This window comes from Leptodactylus fuscus, chromosome 2, assembly GCF_031893055.1.
Source record: "Leptodactylus fuscus isolate aLepFus1 chromosome 2, aLepFus1.hap2, whole genome shotgun sequence".
Lineage (NCBI taxonomy): Eukaryota > Metazoa > Chordata > Amphibia > Anura > Leptodactylidae > Leptodactylus > Leptodactylus fuscus.
The window spans coordinates 137,844,186-137,867,343 of record NC_134266.1 but is presented as its reverse complement, the minus strand read 5'-3'; the positions used below and the strand labels follow the sequence as shown (position 1 = coordinate 137,867,343).

The following is a 23,158-nucleotide window of genomic DNA, read 5'->3' as shown; positions in this document are numbered from 1 at the left end:
CACCAAATGGTATAATCAGAAAGCTGAGGGAGATCAGATGTACAACTGTGCACCCACAAAAATAAACATAGATCCGATTATGGGAAGTTCTAAAGTGAGGGTTGATAAAACAGCAAAACTCACTTATTGTAAGTTTTCACGTTCATAACGTCCATAGTATTGCTCTGAATGGAAAAGGAAACATACAAGGCTCTCCAAGAAAATAACCAAAATTTCCAAAAGTACCATAAAAAAATCTAAACTCAGCAATTCTTGAAACAGAATCAGCACCAACATAAAGCATGTTGATTTTTCTCTGTAGCACATATTTCAGGTGCAAGATCAACCAACTGCAAAATGTTCACAAAAAAAATGAGTTGTTTTTTTTATTCACCACCCATTGACTGCAGAACTTGCCTGAAAATACATGTTTTGCTGATTGTGAGATGGATTCCACCTCAAAATCAGCCTGCAAAACACTCTGTGAACAAGCTCTAACAGTTCTGCGTTCCTGTGACAAAGTAAAATACAAAGATCACTATAACCTAGCAATATTTATCAAACAATTATAATAAATATATATATATATATATATATATATATATATATATATATATGTATATAACAAATGTACACCTGTATGGTACAGCGCAATTATCTGGAGTTAATGTAAGACCGGTTTTATTTCACCTACAGAACAGATCACTCACCTGCATCTCTTCCACCCAGGCAAGAAGCTCATAAACAAATCTGAGACTGCCTTCATCTTCTGATGAAGATAAAGCAAGCAATTCTGTCCGACTCATTGGTTTCCGAAACCAAGATGTGGAAGAAGTAGCTGATGTGTGAAAACCTTGTTGGTGAGAGGTGTTCAGTGACACAGAGGTTTGTAGGTCTGAGCTGATGAAGTTCCCTTTCCTGTACAGATTGGAGTATTCCAGTCTCAGTGTCAGAAGCTCATCCTGAATTCGTAGAACTCTAAACAGTGAAAATAAATCAAGTCAGATCAATGCTTGTTTTTCCACCTCAGTCTATGTACATACTTGAGGCAACTGCCCTCCTCTCTCTGTTATTCCCAAAACATAGGTGGCAACAAACCTCAAATGAAGTGTCAAATGATCCCAGATTCCCATATTAGCATTATGCTGCACCTTACCTGCACTATGAAGGATAGGAGAGGACGGGGATAACAGAGAGGGGATGGTTACAAAGACAAATGTTCCTTTTTAAACTATTACCTGAAAGCAAGTTCATCCACCTGGAAATACTTTTCGTCTCTCAAAATCTGAACATCTGCCTGTAGCTGACGGAGAAGACTTTCACTTTCCTGTAGGAACTGTAAGACTTCGATCTCTTGTTGAGTGTTTTGCCCACATTCTACATTAGCGGCATCCTAAAACGTAAAATGCAAGTTGACACAGCAATAAAACTAAGCCCGTATAAATTTGTTACAATAACAATTGTAATAGGGATAGAAATTAGACTTTTCTATAGTAAGAAATTGTTATGTTGTAACTCTATCCCAATTGTGCATATGTAACAAAAGCCTATTCAGCATGCGCCATCAGTCCAGCCACACAGACAGTGCCTTCTATTCTCACTTACAGATTGCAGTGTATTCCTTGCTAGTGTCAGCTTCTCCTCACAGCTCAGGCATCCATTCTGAATCCTGTTTGCAATTTGTAAGAGTAGTTCAAGCCTGTTAGGAAAGAAAAATAATTCACTGTAATGCAATGATCAGAAAACAAGGTGCCTAGAGAGATTATAGATGCACATACCTCTCCACAGCCGGCCGGAGAACTTTCTCCCTCTCTATCATGGACAATATAAGTTTCCCCCACTGTTCCTCCACATCATTTGGATGAAAGGATGCAGGAAGTTTGATACGACCAAACTCAATCCAGGGCTTTTAGAATACAAATAATAATTCTCTTAAATATTGCAAAATATGTCTGACATAAAGATAAAACTTTTTTTTTTTTTACATTTGAGACGCACTGGGACAAATTTATTTACAAACAGTCTAACTGTCGGGGGGGCCAAGATAATTACGAAGAGTATGCAGCCCATCTAGCATGGTAGTACATGGTCCTGGCGCCAGAAAGGAAACGGACATTGATTCCATTCTAACTAATGCCAGGAAGATTTAGTAGTGAGTTTTACCTTTAGCCTGGCCAGGTCCCTACCCTGCGATGCGCAGGTTCGCAGAATGTGGGGAACAACATACAGATCGGGGGCTGAGGCATACATTTGGTGCAAGAAAGGGCCTGGTATAGAAGGAATAATAAGTTTCCCCTTCCAACCCCCCCAATCTACCACTTTATCACTAGTATGCCAGACTGACATGGCCTTATGTCTTTGGAGGAGACAGGCTTGGTCCATGTCCTTGGCAATTTTGACTAAAAAGAAGCATCGTGTATTAATTTTCTTAAGTACTACCATGATTGGTGTGCTGTCTACTATACTCATGCCAAAAATAAAACAATCTGAATAAAACATGATTTTAAGCAGAGTGGATGAAAGAGTATGACAATATTAAATAAGCTAAGCAGGTAGAAAATCTATTACAAGGAAAAAAAAAAATAAGAGTGTTTATATTTAGAAAACAATGGAAAGTTACTGGTCCAAGATTAGAAGTAATGCAAAAAGAACAAAGCCATTAACCCAAACATACCTGTAACATCTGATATAATCTCTGGATATGTGCCTTTTCCTGTTCTTTTGCTGGAATTTCAGTTTCTTTCACATGTACATACTGATTATAAAGTGCCTAGAGGTGAAAACACAAGTAAATTAAATGTACCCACTATGCTTTGAAGGGAATGGAGCTGTAGAAGATGTGACATACATGCTGCCTTCATTGTTCTGTTTGTCTGGAGAATTGTACACTATTAATAGTGATACTCATGAATACGAAGTCCTCTCAATGATATGCTTGAGCACATAGTATTTGGTATTCATGTGTTGCTGACTCACTTCACCCTCCAGCTGCAGTGGGTCAGCTTTCTAACTATGCACAGTAATAGGAAGAAAACTGTCCATCGGCCACAGAAGGGCAGGGTTGGAGGGGAAAACTTCTTCCTGGTTCAGTGTAGATTCCTCCAAGACTACAGATGTTTACACATAACATACTAAACAATATAAGCGGCATGTCACTACCTTATGGTGCCCTTAGGGGGAATATTAGAAAGGTGGTGAAGGACAACCTTTCACGTGATTGCTAGAATAAGCAGATTGCATCACTGCACCTTTAACTCCACAGGATTCTGTGGAAATGATTTGTCAGACATCAGAAGTACATGTTGACGGATCCATTGTGTAAGTGACACTACCCTCTCTTGATACTCCAACCAATGAGAGTCTATTTCCTAAAATCCAAACAAGAAATGTGAGTAGTAGGCTAAAATCCACTAATACCACTAGGACAAAGATGAACAAAACTTACAGTGGCACTGATCCCTTCTCCTCCTTCTGGGACTTTGGGGAAGGCATCATATATAGAAGACACATATGTGATCACTGACTTTTCATCTGGAGAATCCACATCTACATCTGAAGTTAGAAATAAACCAGAGGCCATGTTCGGTAAAACATATAACTAAAAGTAATCTTATAAGTATTGACAATATTGGCTGTCCGCACAAACCTTCAGCATCTAATAATCTGGTTACCCCCAGACTCTCGGCTATCTCAAATGCTTGCTCTAGGTTTTCCCGATTGCTCTGAATTTCCACTTTCTGCATGTCTACCAGGTCAGGTCTAGAAACAGAAAAAACATGGATACAATTCTCTGTTCTTACAGCATTACTTAACAGCGGCTGGTGTCCACATTGACTAACCTGTAGCGGTGTATAATGGCATTAAACATTTTGCCATCACTCCAGCAAGAAGTAAAATTGGTGCATTTTACCCCAACATATCCTGCTGTCACCTTCTGCGTCCATAGGAGCAGTTTCTCCTTGGCAGACATGTCTCCTGATTCTCCGCTGACATAAATATCGGAGATCTGTAGAAAGAAGTAGATCACATTTACCACACCTCCTCTTTGATGAATGCAGTGTGAGGCAATGTGTGACTTTTCACACTCGCTGTATGCTCTGAATATCTGCTTAAACCACTTCACCAATAGCAACTTGCTGTGCCACTAAATTCACATTTAGTTATTCAGCTACTAACTCTTATAACGCAACATGAGCTTTTACTACTTACTCCATGGGGCACTTACTACGTAAAAAGGAAACGATGCTACAAAGTCATATGAGCAACATAAATGTATCCCACCTGCTCCAGCTGAGATAAGGGCTCACTGCCATATCCTGAGGAGGAGAGCTCTGGTCCCCAAGACAGTGTGACAGGTACAACCCTTTCTGTTTTATCATATGCTTTAGGGGACAATCCAAGGTTAGTTTCTTCACAAGAGCTAGTCCTATAGCTAACAGACTTGTCCAGGTCATCATCCTTGACTGGTAGCAGAATAGCTCGGCTATTAGCAGCCCAATCAAAAGCCACCATAGTGCTGTGGGATCTTTGCTTCCTTTCTGCTGGGTTGTCCACTATATGAGCTATGACTGTGGTTCCTAATGGTGGAGACTCTGGAGTAGTTATAGGATTCAGCAGCTGAGCTCTATGCACCATGCCATGAAATGTCTCTCTGACCTGGAGCACTCTCCCTTCCTCCTTAAGAATGCTACCAACGCTTTCAGGCTCTTCAATAGCTGCACATGTATTATTTGCTACATCCTTGGCTTCTTCCCTTTCTTCGTTCTTTTCATCCATTTGTTCCTGTTCCCATTTTGCTCCTTCATCTTTTTTCTTTCTCCTGAAACGTCTCTTTTTCTTTCCAGACTGGGGCTCCTTCTCTTTCCCCGGTCTCTTCTCCTTAGGCTTCCGCACACAGCTGACAGAATTCCCCATGTCTCCAGAGCATTTATACAGCATATACAATACATGCATTCAGAAAAGAAAAGGATCCACCACTCCGAGCACCACCTTCTGCTTGGAATCTAGGCATGTCATTAGGGAAGACGCACACATCCTCCCTCTCATCCCGTAGCTTGCTTCAGACAGACATCTTACAGACTGAGACATCTCCCTGCATCTCTCCGCAGTGTTCAGATCACAGGCACCTTACACCAAGCCTACAGCTGATTGGATGGTCACATCTCTGTATTAGTGAGGTGGATTAACCCCACCCCATATGAGAAGAGGAGGGGGATGAGTACTCGGAAGGGAGGGGGTAAGAAACCATGCAATAAAAGCCAGAGAGGCGAAGTGAAGCTTATACAAAGGATACACAATACCCAATCTATAAATTAACTTTAGAAGGACTAATATTAATTTTATATTGGGTTACATCTGCAGTGCGTTACAGTTTTTCAATGATATTATTACAAAAGATATTCCTAGAACACAAAGATATGGAAGTCTTTGCTTTCTACTAACATAGATGTCCTAGACCTAGAATGACATGTTCTGGCCATAAGCAACAACCAGAACTACTACCATTTAACCAAGTATTTTCCATGACCTCTGTAGTGCTTAGAAGGCCACAGTCTCTGCAGTTACAATGTAAAATGCAAGGATGTTATCCAGACATCAGCTCGGATACATATTTTATTGTCATGCTAATGCTAACTAATATGTCTGGGAAAGCAGGCAACAATTAAGACCTTGATAATAACACAACTAGTAACTGTGTAGAATTGAAGTGAATGACTCTGTCTTGCAGTACCTGCACAGTGTCAGGAGTGGTGCTGTTAAGAGTGAGGAATGAATGGTCGGCTCTACTTTACTAACCAATCTGAAACACAACCAACCATAGAGTTGGTATATACTAGCAGTACACCATAACATAAAAGGGTTTTGTGTTTTTCTTAAAGGATCTTTCTAAGGCGTGTTCCCATTTCCAACAGAGCGGCCTCTTCATTCTCTAGGTTAGCTGAGCAGTGCATGCGTTTCTACTCCGCAGCGATATCTTTCTCTCCCAACCCTCACCATATACAGACAGTCACTTGGCCAAACAGTGCATAAAAACATACGATCAAGGCCATATCTATAGGGGAAGCAGACGTGGCAATCGCTATAGGCACCATTTACAGATTTTGCATTGAGACTTAGGGGTTTTAACGTTACACCTCTGTGTACAAGATTGAGAAGTTGAAATCCAACTGACAAATTCTCATCTTCCCTTACATCAGCCATCCAGAGACAGTCTGAAACCCCATACATAGTAAATTGTTGCTGGTCTCAAAAAAATTGGCACATCCACATATGTAATGTTTTTCTAATAAGGTGCCTCTTAATTTGGTGTGCGTATTGTTGTGGGTAAATAAAAAGCCATAAAGATAAATGGGAAAATTTTTACACTATATATCATACAAAAGTCTGTAGTAACCCTCACTGTATTCCCAAACAACATGCTCACCTGCTGGCACTTTTCTTTTTTCACAAATACATGGTAGAAGGAACCACAAACTATACTGCTCGACATACCACCTAACCTAAGACTGTCACCAGATCTGTATACCAGATACGTAAACGGTCACCTCCAGAGAGAAGGCCATTTTATTTTGGAATAAAACATGCAGTACATATGTTTTTGGTTACTGCATAGAATAACACAAATCTGATGTACAACAGTGAAATTCAGCTGCGACCCATATCTTCACTACATATAGAAAGCACCAAAACCTGAATATGCTGAACAAAAGTACTATTTCACCAATTCCATTTCATGAATCTGAAACCTTGTCTCCCGACTATAAGATTAGAAGAGTGCTCAAACTGTGAACATTTAAGGCACATCTACGAAGATGTTCTTTACATTTCTAATTGTTAGGGGCCCAAGCACCTTTAAGTGTAAGGCTCTTTTAATAAGGGTGCCAGAACATAATCTGTCTTCCGTCAGGTTTTATCCAGGAATTTCAATGCAATTGTAAAGCCAATACCGGCTGTCATAAAGGAAGAGAAAATGCAAAGTATGAATGGCACCTCTCCGGTTTTAAACCAGGCTTCAAACCTGCCTCAGAAAACCGGAACATTGCTTTTCTCTTATAATTTGCAGTCATTATTCACAGCGAGTATGCTGGGCTATGGACACGGTGGGTACTAACCATAACGTGTATGTTTACCGATTCTGAGGCACAATCTCTTCCCTTCAGATAAGTGGAGATCACCACATTAGTAGGGAGTCCATCTCTGTGATGTTTATGTCATATCATATGAAATAACCCTTTGACATAAAACGTGATCTTACCTGAAAATGTAGGATTATTGTCCATATCAATCCAAGGGTCAATTTTGGGTTGCCATCAGTGATGTCATCATTCCGAATATTAACCAATTTCACCTAAATATAAGTTAGAAACTCTTAGCACGTAGCACTTAGGCATCCAATATAAAACAGAGTACTTTATTGTGCCATATGTTTTACCTGACGCTGTTTGAGGAAATCCAGGGCAATCTGTACATTTTGCAGCCGGTGAAAACGCATTCGGCCCTTCTCCCTAGGCTGAAAGGCAAAGAGGAAGCTTCAATGAAAACTAAAGATTTAAACTAGAAGGTGGAAGTCACTGTGCATTCAGGAAAAGCAGTGTTAGAAGAAAAGTTAGTTTTGCATAATGAAAACTGAAAGGTAAGGAGACATAGAATTGATAGTATAATGATAAAACAGGAGATAGAATGAAAAATATAAGACGCTGGAAAGATTTCTCTGGCAGGTTAGACATTAGAGGAGTTGCATGACAGATTTCCAATAGTAGATTGTGATTGAAAGATCAAAAATGGTGCGTTATAGAAAACCACTCCCCTTTGCTCTTCTGGTACAAGGCTAAGAGCCAATGACTTAACACGGTGTAGTGATTGAGCGCAGGAGGCATTGTGAGCAAATGTCATCCTGTTTGTAGCGCTTACATTTCCCTCATGCTCATGCTAGGAGAAAACCACACAGCACACATCCACCTCCCATCAGCCCGTGTTGTGCTTTGTGAGTAGATCACCCAGTGGTGGATTTCTTCCTCACACTGGGTTATCTGGCACAGTGACAGCCCTAGTGACATACAGCATCATCAGGATTGTCTTCAGACTCCTCCCTCATCAACAGGCGGCGGGATGGTATACGTCGTAGGCCCCGCGGAGCCTCAGGGTCCTTGTTCTGATGAACACGGCAATGATATTGTGAGGAAAAAAATCAGAATTTGATGATAGAGCATACAAAAGTTGTATACAGCAGATACTTACAAGTCTGACTCCAGACAGAACTTCCAGAAGGGAGATAAGATTGTGTCCATCTCGCAGGTCCTCATACAGATCATTGATGTGCTTGCGAACCTGTTTAACAAGGAAATAATATTCAGATAAAAAGGACTAAACCAACAAACAAATTTAAAAATAAATAAAAACTCTCTCATCAAAATGTGAAACGAGTCTATATGTATAGATCACTGCAATGAGGTGATACATAACCTAAGGATAGATCATCAATATGAACATCACAGAAAACCCCTTCAAGATCTTAGCTCGCTGTCATTCGTGCAGTTATTTGCTTACTTTCCTGGTCATGAGGTGATCACAATAGACCTATACAGCGTGTATTATGTACAGTACAGTTACCAGAGCTCTGTCCTCCTACAAGACAAGTAACTGAGTGATCATTACCCTCCTTTCATTTAATGGAAGTAAACAATGACAGTTTCTACTGAATAACTGCAAAGAATGGACTCCTGAAAAAGAAAACCTGTAGTCGCACAGGATCCATCTGAGGCCTGCTGAATACAGTCATAGACACCTTTGAGGCACTGCTTCTGGGAATGTCATTCAATCATAGTATCTATTTTCCAATATTTGTGCTCCTATAATACACTGTTGGGGGCTTGTTGCTTCCAGATCATTGTTGGTTTGGTGTAAAAGTGAAGGATTTCCACTTATACAAACATATAAAAACTAACCACTCTGCTCAGTATCTTGAGGTTTAATGCACACAACCAAGTCAGCGGCCACAGAACAACCATACAATATGGAGCAGGTCCTATTTCTGTCCATTTATGTGGCTCAGCCTATTCTATTGCTAGCTATAGTGGAAAACTCAGACTGTAACTGGATGCCATCCTTATCACACCACTACGATTGTGCGCATGGTACCTTACTCACACAAACTTGAAGTTTTGAGAATGTAACAAAGATTATAGGAATGAAAACAGGAAAACAGAACATTAAAAACAAAGAAGTCCAAATACGCTGCACGGATCCAGATGGTCACCAACTCAACTAAGAATTTGCCAACTTGCGACTAGACCCACTGCTGTGCTGCCACTTTAAGAAAAAACTTGTTCACTTTTTAAATAACCATGGGGCATGCGGCAACAGTCGGCTAAGTAAAGTACTGCTCCCACACTGCCCGGCTGAGAGGACTGGGAGAAATTACCTGTAAAGTGCACAGTACCTAGTATAAGATTCAAGGGCTCCTCTAAGCCGCGAAGTACAGGGGTGGGCCTCACCTAGCAGACTGTTCAGCATGTGCTGATGCAATAAATCTCAGGGTCAACTAATGGAAGATGGTGAGCCTCAATGGCAGAAGGGGGTGTAATAAATAGACAATGAACCTTCTGGACCAGGTGTAAAAAATTAACAGTAAGTTGGGAAGGGGGGTTGAGAGGCGCTTTAATGGAAGAATGGTAATCTAAGAATGGGAAGCATAATCGAGTATGGTAAGCTTCATGATGGGTGAAGTGGATATAATCGAGAATGGGTTGGGTTTAAATGGATGTACGAGGGGGGATCCAAAAATTTCCAGAATGAGGCTGCTGCGTGCGCAGTTTTCGTAGTACGCGATTCTGCAGCTAGTTATTTGTTCAACCACGCCTTCTCAGTCAGTGTGCCAAGCGGCGTTGATGCAGAAGGTTTCATCTACCCGCAGTGAATTTTCTTGCAAGAGCTGTTTTGTCCAGCCGTCGTTTTTCTTCATAGAGAAGTTTTATGAGCAGCGCGCGGCTGTGAAGTTTTGCCTTCTGCTCGGGAAAAAAGCATCGGAAACCGTTCAAATGTTGAAGACCACTTACAAGGATGACGTTATGTGTCAAGCTCAAGTTTACGCGTGGTTCACCCGCTTTAAAAATGGTGAAATGTCAATTGATGATCAACCGCGTTCTGGACGTCCGTCAACTTCCCGAACGGACGAAAATGTCCAAAATTCAACGAGTTCGTGAGTGAAGATAGACGATGAACCATTGAGGAACTAGAAGAGTTGTCTGGAGTGAGTTGGAGCTCGATTCATCGCATTTTATCGGAGGATTTGGGCATGTCACAGGTCGCTGCAAAGTTTGTGCTGCGGCTCTTGACTGGTCAACAGAAAGAACGTCGCATCGAAACATGCCGAGCCTTGAAAGAACATGCCGAGACTGATCCAGAATTTTTTTCTAAAATTATTACGGGAGATAAGTCTTGGTGCTATGCTTACGACCCAGAAACCAAACAACAATCATGCCACTGGAAGACGCCATCCTCGCATCACGCCAAAAAGGCTCGTCAAGTGAAGTCCAATGTGAAGACAATGGTCATTTGTTTTTTCAATGCAAAAGGGATTGTGCACTCAGAATTCGTTCCAACAGGTCATACCGTCAACCAGGTTTTCTACTTGGGGGTTCTCAAGAGGTTGTGCAACAGTGTGCGGCGAAAAAGGCCTGAAATGTGGCAGTCTGGAGATTGGTTTTTCCACCACGACAATTCCCCAGCCCACACCGCCATCTCGGTGACCACTTTCACGGCAAGAAACGGCATGGCTGTCTTGCCCCACCCACCCCATTCACCCGATATGGCTCCCAGTGACTTTTTTATATTCCCACAAATGAAGAGGAACCCCAAGGGGAAGCGTTTTGCCGACGTGGAGGTGGTGAAGAGGAAAACGACGGAGGCGCTTGCACACATCAAAATAGAAGAGTTTAAAAAATGTTTTGAACAATGGCAGACGAGATTTGACAAGTGTATTGCCGCTAAAGGAGAGTACTTTGAAGAAGATTGAAGGAATTTAGTACAAAAATAAATAAATACACGCTTCAAAAACAACTTTTCTAGAAACTTTTGGGTACCCCCTCGTATTACTGGAGGAGGATATGATGGGGAATACACTCACTTGGAGGTCACTGCAACAGGTCCATGTTTGTTGTGTGTTTTAGGGCGAATGGCCATTTTAGTATTTATTAATAAAGGTTCCGCTTTATTGTTATATTTTTTATCTGATAGTTCTCACACACATGCTCAGTGAATTTAATTTTAGATGGGAAGCCAGCTACAGTGAATTGCTTTTACAGTATGGGATATTGGCAGCTGCATGCAGGTAGAGTTGTATGCAGGTGACTGTATTCAACTATCACTAGGTGAGCATGTACCCCAATCCTTTTAGGGTACCTGCAAACAATCAGGATCATGTGCAGATTCTCCACATGGATTTCAATACAGAAAATCTGCACCATAATGGATCAACATTAAATTGAATGAGAAATTTTATTTCTCAAGCACAGGATGTAAATTTTTGTCCCTCCAAAAATGACCTATGGTGTCGATTTAAAAATCAACATGTTAATTTCTTTTTATTTTTGCCACCAATTGCTTCAAAATCTGAATAGCAAAATCTGCAATGAAATCCACATATACATGTATCAAAATCCACACCAAATCATCTGCAGTTGGTGATATTCATGTAGATTTTCTGCATGTAGATCTTGAGGGTGTGCACACACCCTTATTCATAAATTAAAATATATATAAATTAAAATATAAATTATTTTGAAAGCTGTTGACTGTCAGATGTAAGCAGAACACCACATGTGGGTAACCAAGTATAGTAAGGCTATATTCACAAACTGTGTCATACTGTGGTTATTCAGGAGCTCACTGCTTCATAACTATGAATGATGCAGCGACGTGACACAGTCCTAGGAATATGGCGTACCTCTTTACTAGATCAATTTGGTGACTAAGCATTAGACTTGGCTCCTAATTTTTTCAGTTTAGGAGCAATGGCTCCTAGGTATATTTTTTTTAATTTTTGTCTGAAACACTGCATTGTAACATACACAAAATGATAACTCCGTAAATAAATTCGAAAACAAGAGAAAATGGGTTACCTTGATGAGATGCTTGTTGACCCATTTGGTAAAGGTTTTCTTTTGCACTCTGTCTCGCTCATCTGCAAGATATATGGATAAACTCAAATTAAAAAAGAAGGAATATCAAAAGAAATCCTGAATAATAACAGGTGCGCGTGACCTCTGACCCCAAACGGACACTTTCCCACCCTCCTCAGGCAATAGATTATCCTAATCCAGCAAACTCCTAGTGCAGCCCATTCTCTGCCAGGATTAACAGGCAGTCACAATAATCCAAAGACACAGTTTGGAGTTAGGAGACAGAAGAGATTTTGTGCTGGGTGGGGGTGTAGAGAAAGCATACGACAGGCAAGAATAGCACGATATCACAAAGACACAGGGTAGGTTCAACTTGACAGTTCATCACGATATGACACATGCACGCATTGCTTCATCCTGAGGATATGAACTCAGCAAACGGATTATTGCTAAATATACTGAGGCGCAGGGGAAGTGAAACAAGCAGAGCTTAGTGCACACTGAATACACCCAACCCAACTCTGCAGATGTTATACTGACCCATGCAGCACATCAGGCACACCAGGTGGGAACTGGCTGGTCTTGGCCCCCAATCTGACCACATGGTACACTTTTGCTGCACCTTTCTTTCATTGACTGGGGTAGTCATCACAGGATCCGGCAGTAGCAACTCTTCTACGCAGCGCTCCTCCCACATCCTGCATGGAGCCCCCACGTGAGACGTGAAGTTAGGGCGCAGAAAGGCAAATCCTTGCCAAGCCTGAGATAGGTGTCCTCCCTTTGTGAGGTGTCTTTTCCAAGTCAGGAAGCTGTTCCAGCCTGCGGCCACCTGAACTCCACATCATCTTCAGGTATGCACCCGCCTCTTCCCCAGCTGGGATATACCATGTAAGCCCACCTTAGCCCTCCCCTTACCTCTTCATCAGTCCAAACCCAGAAACAGCCTACAGTTATGTAAGGAGGCAAGAATGAGCACTGACACTTCTTCATAGTGAAGTGTGGGGGAGGGAGGGAACAGCTCCACCGTCATCCTCTGTCCAGCTTATCAAAAGCTGAAATTCCACACAAGGACACAGTGAGTGCCACATTTCCATCTGTCATTACTAGTTGTAGAGTGGAGGTTATCACCATGTGCACCTCTTCCGGTAAGCAGAAAGACACTATACAATACTGACCCCAGTACCCATCACTACCCCCATATAAAACACTATAAGTTATATAGCATGAATCTGTATGGATATCATCCATACAGATACATATCTGTATCTGTATGTATCAGTATGGATATTACATGTATCAGCTGTATACTAAAGAGATTCTATGTACCGTATACTAGATATAAAGGAGCATTTAGTCCTAGAAAGGGTATTATAGGTAATATGTGCAGTGATATTCATTCTGTATAGCATAATATAACACATGGGAATATAGAACAGCACAAGGGAGACGAATACCAGGGCTGCGGAGTCAGTACAACAGACCACCCACTCCAACTCCTACTTTCAACTTTAGCCATGGTCAGCCACAAGTCTCCGCTAACTCATTAAAAATCCATTAAATTAATATTAATAAAAGTTTAATATTTAAAATAATCATTTTAATTTGAAGACAGATTTAAAAAAAATGTATGACTCCAACTCTCTGTCCGACTGTCAATGTTGTAATAGCTCAGCTTCTGTAAAACTGTTCATGTCAAACAGTCCAGCCTAAAAATGACCAGAACCATGATTGTAGGTACGACAGAGCCCCACATATTGGCATTTGGAGCAACTGTGCCCTCCCTCCAACCTCTCAGTGTGACTCGTCTCCTCAGGGAACAGGCCGGTGTGACTTCATAGCTAATGTACACATACACTGAGGGGATCTGTACAGATTATAAAGCAGTAAGATCTCCCTCCCAAAATATCACCATATCACCTCTCTCCCATGGTTAAAGAGCTAAGCTGACACTTATTATTTGACCCTTTAGGGACGCAAGGTAGTTTGTATGTTAATGCTCGGCAACATTTTTCAGATTTTCCTTCACAAATTTCCAAAAATCTTAACTTTTTATATCCTTCTGTAAACATAGCTAAGTGAGAGCATATTCTTTCTGTGACAAGTTGTATTTCATTTGCCATTATTTTGGGGTACATATGTTTTGTTTAGCTTTTATTTATTTTTTTAAATGTAGATTGTGAGCCCCACATAGAGCTAACAATGTACATTTTCCCCTATCAGTATGTCTTTGGAATATGGGATGGAAATCCATGCAAACACGGGGAGAACATACAAACTCCTTGCAGATGGATTTTTGCCCTTGGCGGGATTTGAACACCAGGACCCAGCGCTGCAAGGCTGCAGTGCTAACCACTGAGCCACCGTGTGGCCCTATTGTTTAGAATTTACTAAACTATTTCAGGAGTCCGTGTGAAATAACATACAATTCTATCAATTTTTTACATTCTGCATTAAAAAGGACAATGTAACTTTGTCCGGCAGGTCATTACGATTACAGTGATACCATATTTATATTGGTTTTACTATATTTTACCGCTTTTATAAATAAAATGTCACTTTTTAAAAATGATCGATTTTCCTGGAGTCACCATATTCTGACACCTATAACTTTTGTTTTTACTGTTTTGTTGACAGTGATATGTAACATCTCTTTATTTGTGGGGCAAGTTTGCTTTTTATTGGTACCAATACTTGGCATATTTGACTTGTTCATCACTTTTCTATTACAACTTTTGGTGGAAAGAGTTGACCAAAATGCATTATTTTGCGCATCATTTCTTTTGTTGTTTTAATTTTTTATATGGTGTACACCATACCGGATAAATAATTCTACTTTTGCATAGTGGGGACTTGTATGCACATGGGGATTCCAAACTTTTTATTGTTTCTCTATATATATTTTTTTTTAATATAGGCTGCCATGGCAACCACTTGGACCCCGCAATCTTAACGCAGGGTGGCAGGGAGGGGAACAATCTTGCCCCTGGATTTTCTGGATGCCATCATATGGAGTTAATCCATTGGAGTATCTACAGACTCAAGTGGCTAGTTCTGGGCCTCGGCTCTGTAACACAGCAGAGTGCCAGAGGTAATGCCACATGCACAGCTCTTGTGCCCCAGGCATTATACAATCGCAATGTTAAAACACTGAATGTTAACTACACACTCATCGTGACGTAATATTATGGCGCAGGGAGGGGTTAAAGAGGGCCTCTGACCACCTCCACCAACTTTAGTACTTTGAATCTTTCAACAGGTGCCACTCACTGATTTGGGGAAAGTTGGAACTTTTTCTCTTGGCCTTTCCATTTTGGACCAACTGGTGCTCTCTACTTTCAGGTAGGTGGTGTCAGGCAGGAGCACCCCCACCTGATCATGGACAGCAGAATTTTGCTGAAAGTAAGGCCCCGTTCACATGGGGCTAGAGACCACGTATTTTGGTCCTGATTTTGACGCGGGAAGCTTCCCGCTCTGGAGTAGGCCCAAATAAATGGGCCTAGTCCAGAGGGTGCTGCCATGAGGTGCTCGCCGCAGCTGAATCAGCTGCGGACTCCGCGTGAAGAAAGGACAGTTCGCTTCTTTTCTCCGCTAGCTGAAAAAAAAAAAACGCTAGCGGTCTGCATAGACCTCTATTGTGAGTGGTCGGATTTTGAAGAGGCGCCAAAATCTGCCCCTCTTGCCCCGTGTGAACGAGCCAATGACTGCTCAGTAACAATAGGGGTTTCAGCAAATACTCCAACTGTGCCAGAATCATTGGAGCAGCATATCTGTGATTCAAAGTGTATATATAAATAATGCAAATCATGGGAAGTTGTTGGAGGTGGTTAAATGCCCTCTTTAACTCTATGTAAAGTAACAGAAGTTAGCTAAAGCAGGTGTCAGTATAAGACCATCTATTTCACAGAGTCCAATATTTTAAAAAAATATATAATAATAGCAGCATGGTAGACTATGTTATTCTGTCGGGAAAAAGAAAAAAAAACGGTCAGCTACAAACTTTTTTTTTTTTTTTTGTTACACTAAAGTCTATGTAGAATACATATCCTGTTCACGGATCCACTAATCAAATAATAAACATGTGATGTGAACTCACCATATTCCATAAAAAGAAAAAGGGAAACTCAAACACCATAAAGATCCATAAATAATCTTTATAACTGGAGGTACATGCCACAGTTCACATATTTGATGCATACAGAATGTAATGTCCCAATGTTGAGCATTCATGTGAATACAAATTTTGGACATTTGTACAAACAAGCCCAATTGTCCTTGAAAAGCTTTTAATGTCATTGATAAACAATGCATACCAATGATCAGCTTGTGTCCACACTGTGCAGTAAGTAGGGCGACACATGATATACTGGGTGGGACTAGAGCCGCGTTCAGACTTCTTGGTAAGTGAAACACTGATTAATTTCAGATGGACATTACTGTAACCACGCGGCCAGGACTACGTGAGCCCGGATAAAATTATTCAGCGTTTCACTTACTAAGAAGTCTGAACGCAGCTATAGTCCCAGATTTACTAATAGACACTCTCAACATGTACCAGATTTATCACAGTGACTGATGTTGGCTGACAAATATGGCGTATCTTTACACCGCATCTATTTTACGTTTATACCACCTTTTAGTTACCTTACTTTACTGACATTTAAACCATGCCCTGTTATCAGAGAACACATTTTATTATATATATATATATATATATATATATATATATATATATATATATATATATATATATACACACACTAGTTATAACCCGCGACTTCGGCAGCGGCCCCCTGATGCCTGCACAAACCACCTGCAGCGCGGGCCGTGGGCCCCAACGCCTCTCTACTTGTGGCCAGAGCGGGCCTGCCCCCAGTATCTTGTCCCCCCCATCTCTGCCCCCAGTATCTTGTCCCCCCCATCTCTGCCCCCAGTATCTTGTCCCCCCCATCTCTGCCCCCAGTATCTTGTCCCCCCCATCTCTGCCCCCAGTATCTTGTCCCCCCCATCTCTGCCCCCAGTATCTTGTCCCCCCCATCTCTGCCCCCAGTATCTTGTCCCCCCCATCTCTGCCCCCAGTATCTTGTCCCCCCCCATCTCTGCCCCCAGTATCTTGTCCCCCCCCCATCTCTGCCCCCAGTATCTTGTCCCCCCATCTCTGCCCCCAGTATCTTGTCCCCCCCATCTCTGCCCCCAGTATCTTGTCCCCCCCATCTCTGCCCCCAGCTTCATGTCCCCCCTTCTCTGCCCCCCAGTCTCATGTTCCCCCATCCCTGCCCCCACCCCCTACATCGTCCCCCGTGTAGTAGCTCTCACCTTTGTCTCTCTCCTCTGCTCCTGTGTCTACTGGCTGCCTGCACACACTTCTCGTGCTGCTCCCTGTGGCGTTTATGTAGCAGAGCAGGCCCGGCGTCAACCTGACGCTGGAGCTCGCTGTGCTTCATACAGGACACAAACAGCAGCACGAGAAGTGTATGGAGCGGAGGAGACAGAGGAGTGGAGGTGAGCGCTACTACACGGGGGCCGATGTAGGGGGGGGGAACTGAAGCTGGGGACACCTCCTCCCCCCTGGGACACCCCTTCCCCCTGCTGCCCTGACCTGTATGTGTAGTGTGGGGTGCAGCAGCCTCCTCCGCGATGTGTGTAGGCAGCGTGGTATAGCTGTGGCTCCGGGACCCTGGGGGCGGTCGTCATCTTCCTCTCTGTGTCCCTGGTGAATCGGCACGCCCACATTGAGCCCCCAACCTATGGTGCCGCACTCCTGGCTCTATAGCCTGCCCACAGCCTGCCATGCACCAATAGAAAAGGAGCGTGGACAGAGCAGCGCTGGCAGAATGCCAGCTTCTACAGCCGAGCCCGGAGGGGTGTTTGGAGGGTGACGGTGGCGATATGGGGTGAGTGACCCCACATTTAAAGTAGCCTATTGCACTTTCGTGGGAAATATGTAGGTGTGTGTGAAATTTCCCCAAAATCCATTCAGCCGTTTGGCTGCGATTGAGGAACAAACATCCGAACATCCAAACACACAAACCTTTATAATATTAATAGGAGATTATATATATATATATATATATATATATATATATATATATATATATATATATATATATATATTACACATCTGCTACACATCTAGCATGTTGCAACATTTCAGCCCAAACAAGATGAGTGTGTGTCTAGTTGTAACTACAACAGTAGATATAGGCCAATGTGTCTTCCCCCTGAAGGCCATGTGCAACTGTAAAACCAACACTTTTTTTTCTGTTTTTTGTTTATTGCTCCAATGAATCTAAACTCAGTAAAATAAAAAATGAGGCTTTTTGTAAATAGTCATTAATGAAAAATACCTTCCTGCTTTATGTATACAGCCCAGATGGAGACCAATGTGTCGTTATGCGACTCTCACTCTCTACCAGAGTAATGCAGGATCAGACACAGCATGTGGTTTGTAGACACAAAGACACATAGATCTGCAGTGGAGCTGTAAACACAACATGCTATACTATTTTAAACTGAGGTCAAGAGCACTCACATTTTTTTATTTTGGATGCAGTGAATGAAAAAAATTTTTTGCAAAAAATGTAGATAGCCATTACCACTATTCCATGTTCCCTTCTTTTCTCAGAGTTATTTTTTGGGTGTTGATCCATGGTAACAGCATGCTAGCCTCAATGTGAACTCCACGCCGCAACAAATCCGAAATATGTACTTAATCGTAAATCCGCACACATTTACTTCCAATTTCCTGCTAGTGTAACTGCAGAGATTAAGGCTAAGATGATGGGATCCTAGGTCTACCACACGTGTCTCACATAACATTTTACAGCTGATTTCATCTGAATCCTGATCCACGTAAACCACATGTATATGACTGGTGTTGGCTATTTATACTAATATCCGTTATATAAGCATAGACTTCGAGTGAACAGAATCTTATGTATGTGACAGTAAAGAGACAAGCAGCTGTAGGCTAGATTTCAGTGATTTTAGTCACACAATACTAAGCAATAAGGAAGGTTTAATGTCCTCAGCTGTATCAGCACATACACCCAAAGCCAAGGAAGAGATCTCCAGCAAGTTGCATGTTATTCAAGGGGTACGCCAGGGATATGATATTTTCTCAAGATAGGTAATCAATGTCAGATCAGTGGGGGTGCAATATACAGACCCACCGCAGATCAGCTGACTGAAGAGGTCGCAGCGTTCGGACAAGGGCTGTGGCATCGCCACTGTTTATCAAACACAGCGCCTTATAGTGTATGGAGGCTTAGCTTGGTATTGCAGCTCAGTCTCATTCTTCTGAATGGGACTGAACTACAGCATGGCCAGGTGACCACTAGCCTGAGAAAAAGGTGAGAGTGGGTCCTTAGGCTAAAACAGCTGATCTATATTGATGGTCTATCCCAAGGAGGGGTCATGAATATCTGTCTCAGAGGAACAGCGGGTTCTGGTATTGGCACGTTTCAGATGCTAAACTCTGCATGCACATTGATAAAGCAGTGCTTTAGTGAGCACAAACATAGTGACAGATTCACTTTAAGGATGACCGTTATTGTAAATAATCCAGAAAGTGTGTTACTTGTCTGTATCCATGAACAACATCAGGAAGGGAAATCTGACACGTTATGATAAAGCTGTCACGTACAACAGGGCACTCTGCTGGTGAGAAGAGGTAGTACATGTTTTGTTCTCCCCCACCCCTCTCTATACCAGCAGCATCATTTCTAGCCTCTATTATCTATATCATGGTAGGCATCAAACATCTATGCGTGCAATGTATCTGCTTTCAGAGCTTATTGCAGGAATACTGCATTTTTTCTTGCAATGACACAGCTCTCTGGTATGATGACGTCATCGCCGGCAAGTCTCAACCTTAGGTTTAGGAAGAGGATTAGTCATAAGGCCATAGGGGAGGGAACGTCACAATAGACATATTCAGATTGAAAAGGGATTTAGTGAATGTTATCAAAAATACAGCACAGAAAGCAAAGATAAATACATCCAAAATAACAGGTCAAATGACGGAAGGAATGAAATATAGTACAAAAAAACAATGTCAGATCTTGTGAGACTGATGAATATAAAACCAGAATAAAATCCAGTAATAAATGCAATAGGAAGGAAGGGGACATATGTAGCACTACAGTGCATAAGGTAAATGCCAAGGGTGGGGGGGGAGGAATGGACAAAACACAATCCTAGCAACAGACTACAGCTGAAGACAATACAACAGGCCTGGAATGTTGGACCTATTACCTATTAATCCAGGGTGTCCAAACCCTCTCAAAAAGTGGGCGGGATCAGAGATGGTAGCATTAATCTTTTCACGGAGCATGATCATCTCAACCCATCGAATGACATTAGTCAACAAAAGACATAGCATTCGCCAACTGGACGTGGATTCGTGCAGCCATTAGGATATACTGAGGCAGTCTATATTAGGCGTATTGAGGGCAGTAGGCTTGAAACCAAAAATAAGTACTGGGGCAGAATTTTACTGGTGGAGTAGAGGCATCTTTACCTGGTTTAGGAATAACTATTATAGAGGCGCTAAGCATGTCCTGATGAACTTTACCACCATGCAAGATGTGATTAAACGTATGGAGAAGGGGAGGCCAAAAAATGCTTTTTATAGTACAAAGAAGAGAAACCGTCCGGTCCAGGCATTTCTCCGTTCTTAAGGGCATCAATGGCTGAGTCTAATTCTTCCCTAGTTATGGGTTCATTCAGGGAAGTAGCTAGAAAGGAAGTGACAGTGGGCAGGTGAAGGGCGCGGAGAAAGGTGTGGAAGGGGCAGAGTATAAAGTCTGGTAGAATTAGGTATACATAGAGTTGGGTCCCTTCACACGGCATAAGCGCTCGGCTCATTCTGAGCCGTACACACGAGCGCTTCTAAACACTTCCCATTCACTTCAATGGGAGCACGCGTAAAGCCGGCTTCAGAGCGCTCCCATTGAAGTGAATGGGAAGTGTTTAGAAGCGCTTGTGTGTACGGCTCGGAATGAGCCGAGCGCTTACGCCGTGTGAAGGGGCCCTTAGACTGTAGGTCATTGTACCAAATTCTCAAATTTGATAAATAGCATGATGGTGCTCCCTTAAAGAGGACCTTTCATGTTCTCAGGTACATGCCGTGTAATACACCACTAGAAAGCCGACTGTGTGCTGAATTCTGCACACTATTGGCTTTCCCATTATGTGCGCCCGGTGAGGAGCTATCTGTGCCATTACCAAGGCTCTTCAGTGTCAGAAGGGCGTTTCTGACAGTCTGTGAGGAATGCCCCTCCTGACTGTAGAGTCCATAGCTCTATACTGTCAGAGGGGGCGTTTTTCACGCCCCTTTTGCACATTGTTCATTGGAAAAAGTGTATCTTTTTGTAACATATGCGAAAAGGTACTGAGTAGTAGTACCCGGGCTTGGCCACTACAGAGTGTTCAAAGCTGTCTGCCTCTGGCTCTGTTCACTGTGCCCGTCTTGCAGCTGAGCAATGGGGGGGTTGCCAGAAGTCGAAGTTCTACTGATCTGACATTGATGAACTATCCTATGGACAGGCCATGAATACTCAAGTCTTGGGCTATGTTGAGTGTATTACAAGTCTAGGCTTCAATAAGAGTATTTCATTTTTTAATAACTTTTTTTTTTTTTTACAACCACATAACTTATTTCCATGTGGCTTCTGATAGAAAGCTGCAATTCTGCTTCACAATAGTGAAGTTTGAAACAAGTAATACAGGGACGGGATGCAGATTATTTTCAGACCCTCAGATATCACTGCAAGTATAGTTTGGATATTATAAAGAAAGAATCACTTAGGTAAGGAGACCGCCAAATCATGTCCATGAGTATCCATGAGTATTAGCATGCTTTGCTGTAGCATGTCCTTTTCTATTATACATTGTTTAGACAGAATGCAAGAGAAAGGGAATTTATAAAGTATTTAGATTAGTGAGAGAAAATTCTAGTACCAATAAGGTTGGCTTTAGGGTATATGTACCTAAGGGAAGCGAGCTACTGCTGAAAAGCGCCTCCGTTCTTATCTGACAGGGACACCTTGTGTTACAGTGCATGTCACAGCACGTGACAGAGGACGCTACAGAGGCCACAACAGAAAGAAGGGAAATTAGACAGGGAAGGGGGAAAAGAAAAAAAAAAACACACACACAAGTCACACAGAACAAACAAGACATGAAAGTGAAGTTCAGAGTCACAGAAATAGCCATCACACACATATAAAGAGACCAGAACAATAAAGGAGACTTCTCATACTAGTACTAGGGCGCACAAATGAGTAACAGCATATGCAAACACCAGAATGGTGACATAGATCCTAGACAAACACCAAGGAGTCAGACAGGAATAAGGCACAGATACCAAAGTATCACCGCCAGTTATAGCAGGCAGAGACAAAAAGGTCGCCTGGTCATAGGATATAGATTTACAACAGCAACAGTGTAAAAGGGAGAGTAGACAAATGAGTGAAAACACCCGACCAGATTAAACTCTATCTAAACACACAAGAAAAGGAAAACAGAGGGTACGACTGCAGGAGCGCGGGAGGCACCAGAAGGTCAGATGCTGGGAGCACTGAAGTGGGCCACCAGAGGTGAAGGGGGCACTAGAGAGTCAGATGGCCAAATCATGGGGAGGGGGGTAATCATCAAAGACTCATATTGTTGATGCACAGGGGACTGTCAGCCAGCAGAAACAAAAGGGTGGAGGGTAACAGAGGGTTAGAAGGCAGAAGCATTGAGGTGGGCCACAGAGGGTCATATTGTGGAAGCACAGGGGACTGCCAAAGAGTCAGCTGGCGGGAGAAGTGGGGAAGGCTGCCACAGGAAAGCCACAAATACTAACTGATAAAGATATTGTGAAAGAAGGAGCTCAAACAATGAAGTCCATAAGGAAATGTTCACACTTTTGTTAGTAGTGTCTGTTGCTGGAATCCATTACAGAATGTTAACAACGGACACTAACACAAGTGTCATAAATCCATTAAAAATCCCATTGATTTCAATGGATTTTATCTGTTGTCTGTTAGTGCCTTTTTACACCAAATCCGTCATGT

General features: G+C 42.2%; 1 protein-coding gene across 16 annotated transcripts in view; it reads right to left on the bottom strand.

Moving 5' to 3' along the window:
- The window catches only part of MACF1 (microtubule actin crosslinking factor 1), a 197,635-nt gene that overhangs the window by 116,750 nt on the left and 57,727 nt on the right, over nucleotides 1–23,158 (bottom strand). For 8 of the 16 annotated variants that reach the window (XM_075264659.1, XM_075264658.1, XM_075264665.1 and 5 more), the window contains 13 exons: nucleotides 12,099–12,160; nucleotides 8,218–8,307; nucleotides 7,412–7,489; nucleotides 7,235–7,327; nucleotides 3,819–3,985; nucleotides 3,626–3,738; nucleotides 3,425–3,531; nucleotides 3,228–3,347; nucleotides 2,654–2,749; nucleotides 1,758–1,885; nucleotides 1,585–1,678; nucleotides 1,218–1,372; nucleotides 690–957 (listed from right to left, as the gene is read on the bottom strand). In XM_075264659.1, coding sequence (XP_075120760.1) covers nucleotides 690–957; nucleotides 1,218–1,372; nucleotides 1,585–1,678; nucleotides 1,758–1,885; nucleotides 2,654–2,749; nucleotides 3,228–3,347; nucleotides 3,425–3,531; nucleotides 3,626–3,738; nucleotides 3,819–3,985; nucleotides 7,235–7,327; nucleotides 7,412–7,489; nucleotides 8,218–8,307; nucleotides 12,099–12,160 — 1,571 coding nt within the window. Of the gene's footprint in view, nucleotides 1–689; nucleotides 958–1,217; nucleotides 1,373–1,584; nucleotides 1,679–1,757; nucleotides 1,886–2,653; nucleotides 2,750–3,227; nucleotides 3,348–3,424; nucleotides 3,532–3,625; nucleotides 3,739–3,818; nucleotides 3,986–4,260; nucleotides 5,206–7,234; nucleotides 7,328–7,411; nucleotides 7,490–8,217; nucleotides 8,308–12,098; nucleotides 12,161–12,638; nucleotides 13,271–23,158 lie in introns of those variants that run through there. The other 8 variants (XM_075264653.1, XM_075264656.1, XM_075264654.1 and 5 more) reach the window with 3 other exon arrangements.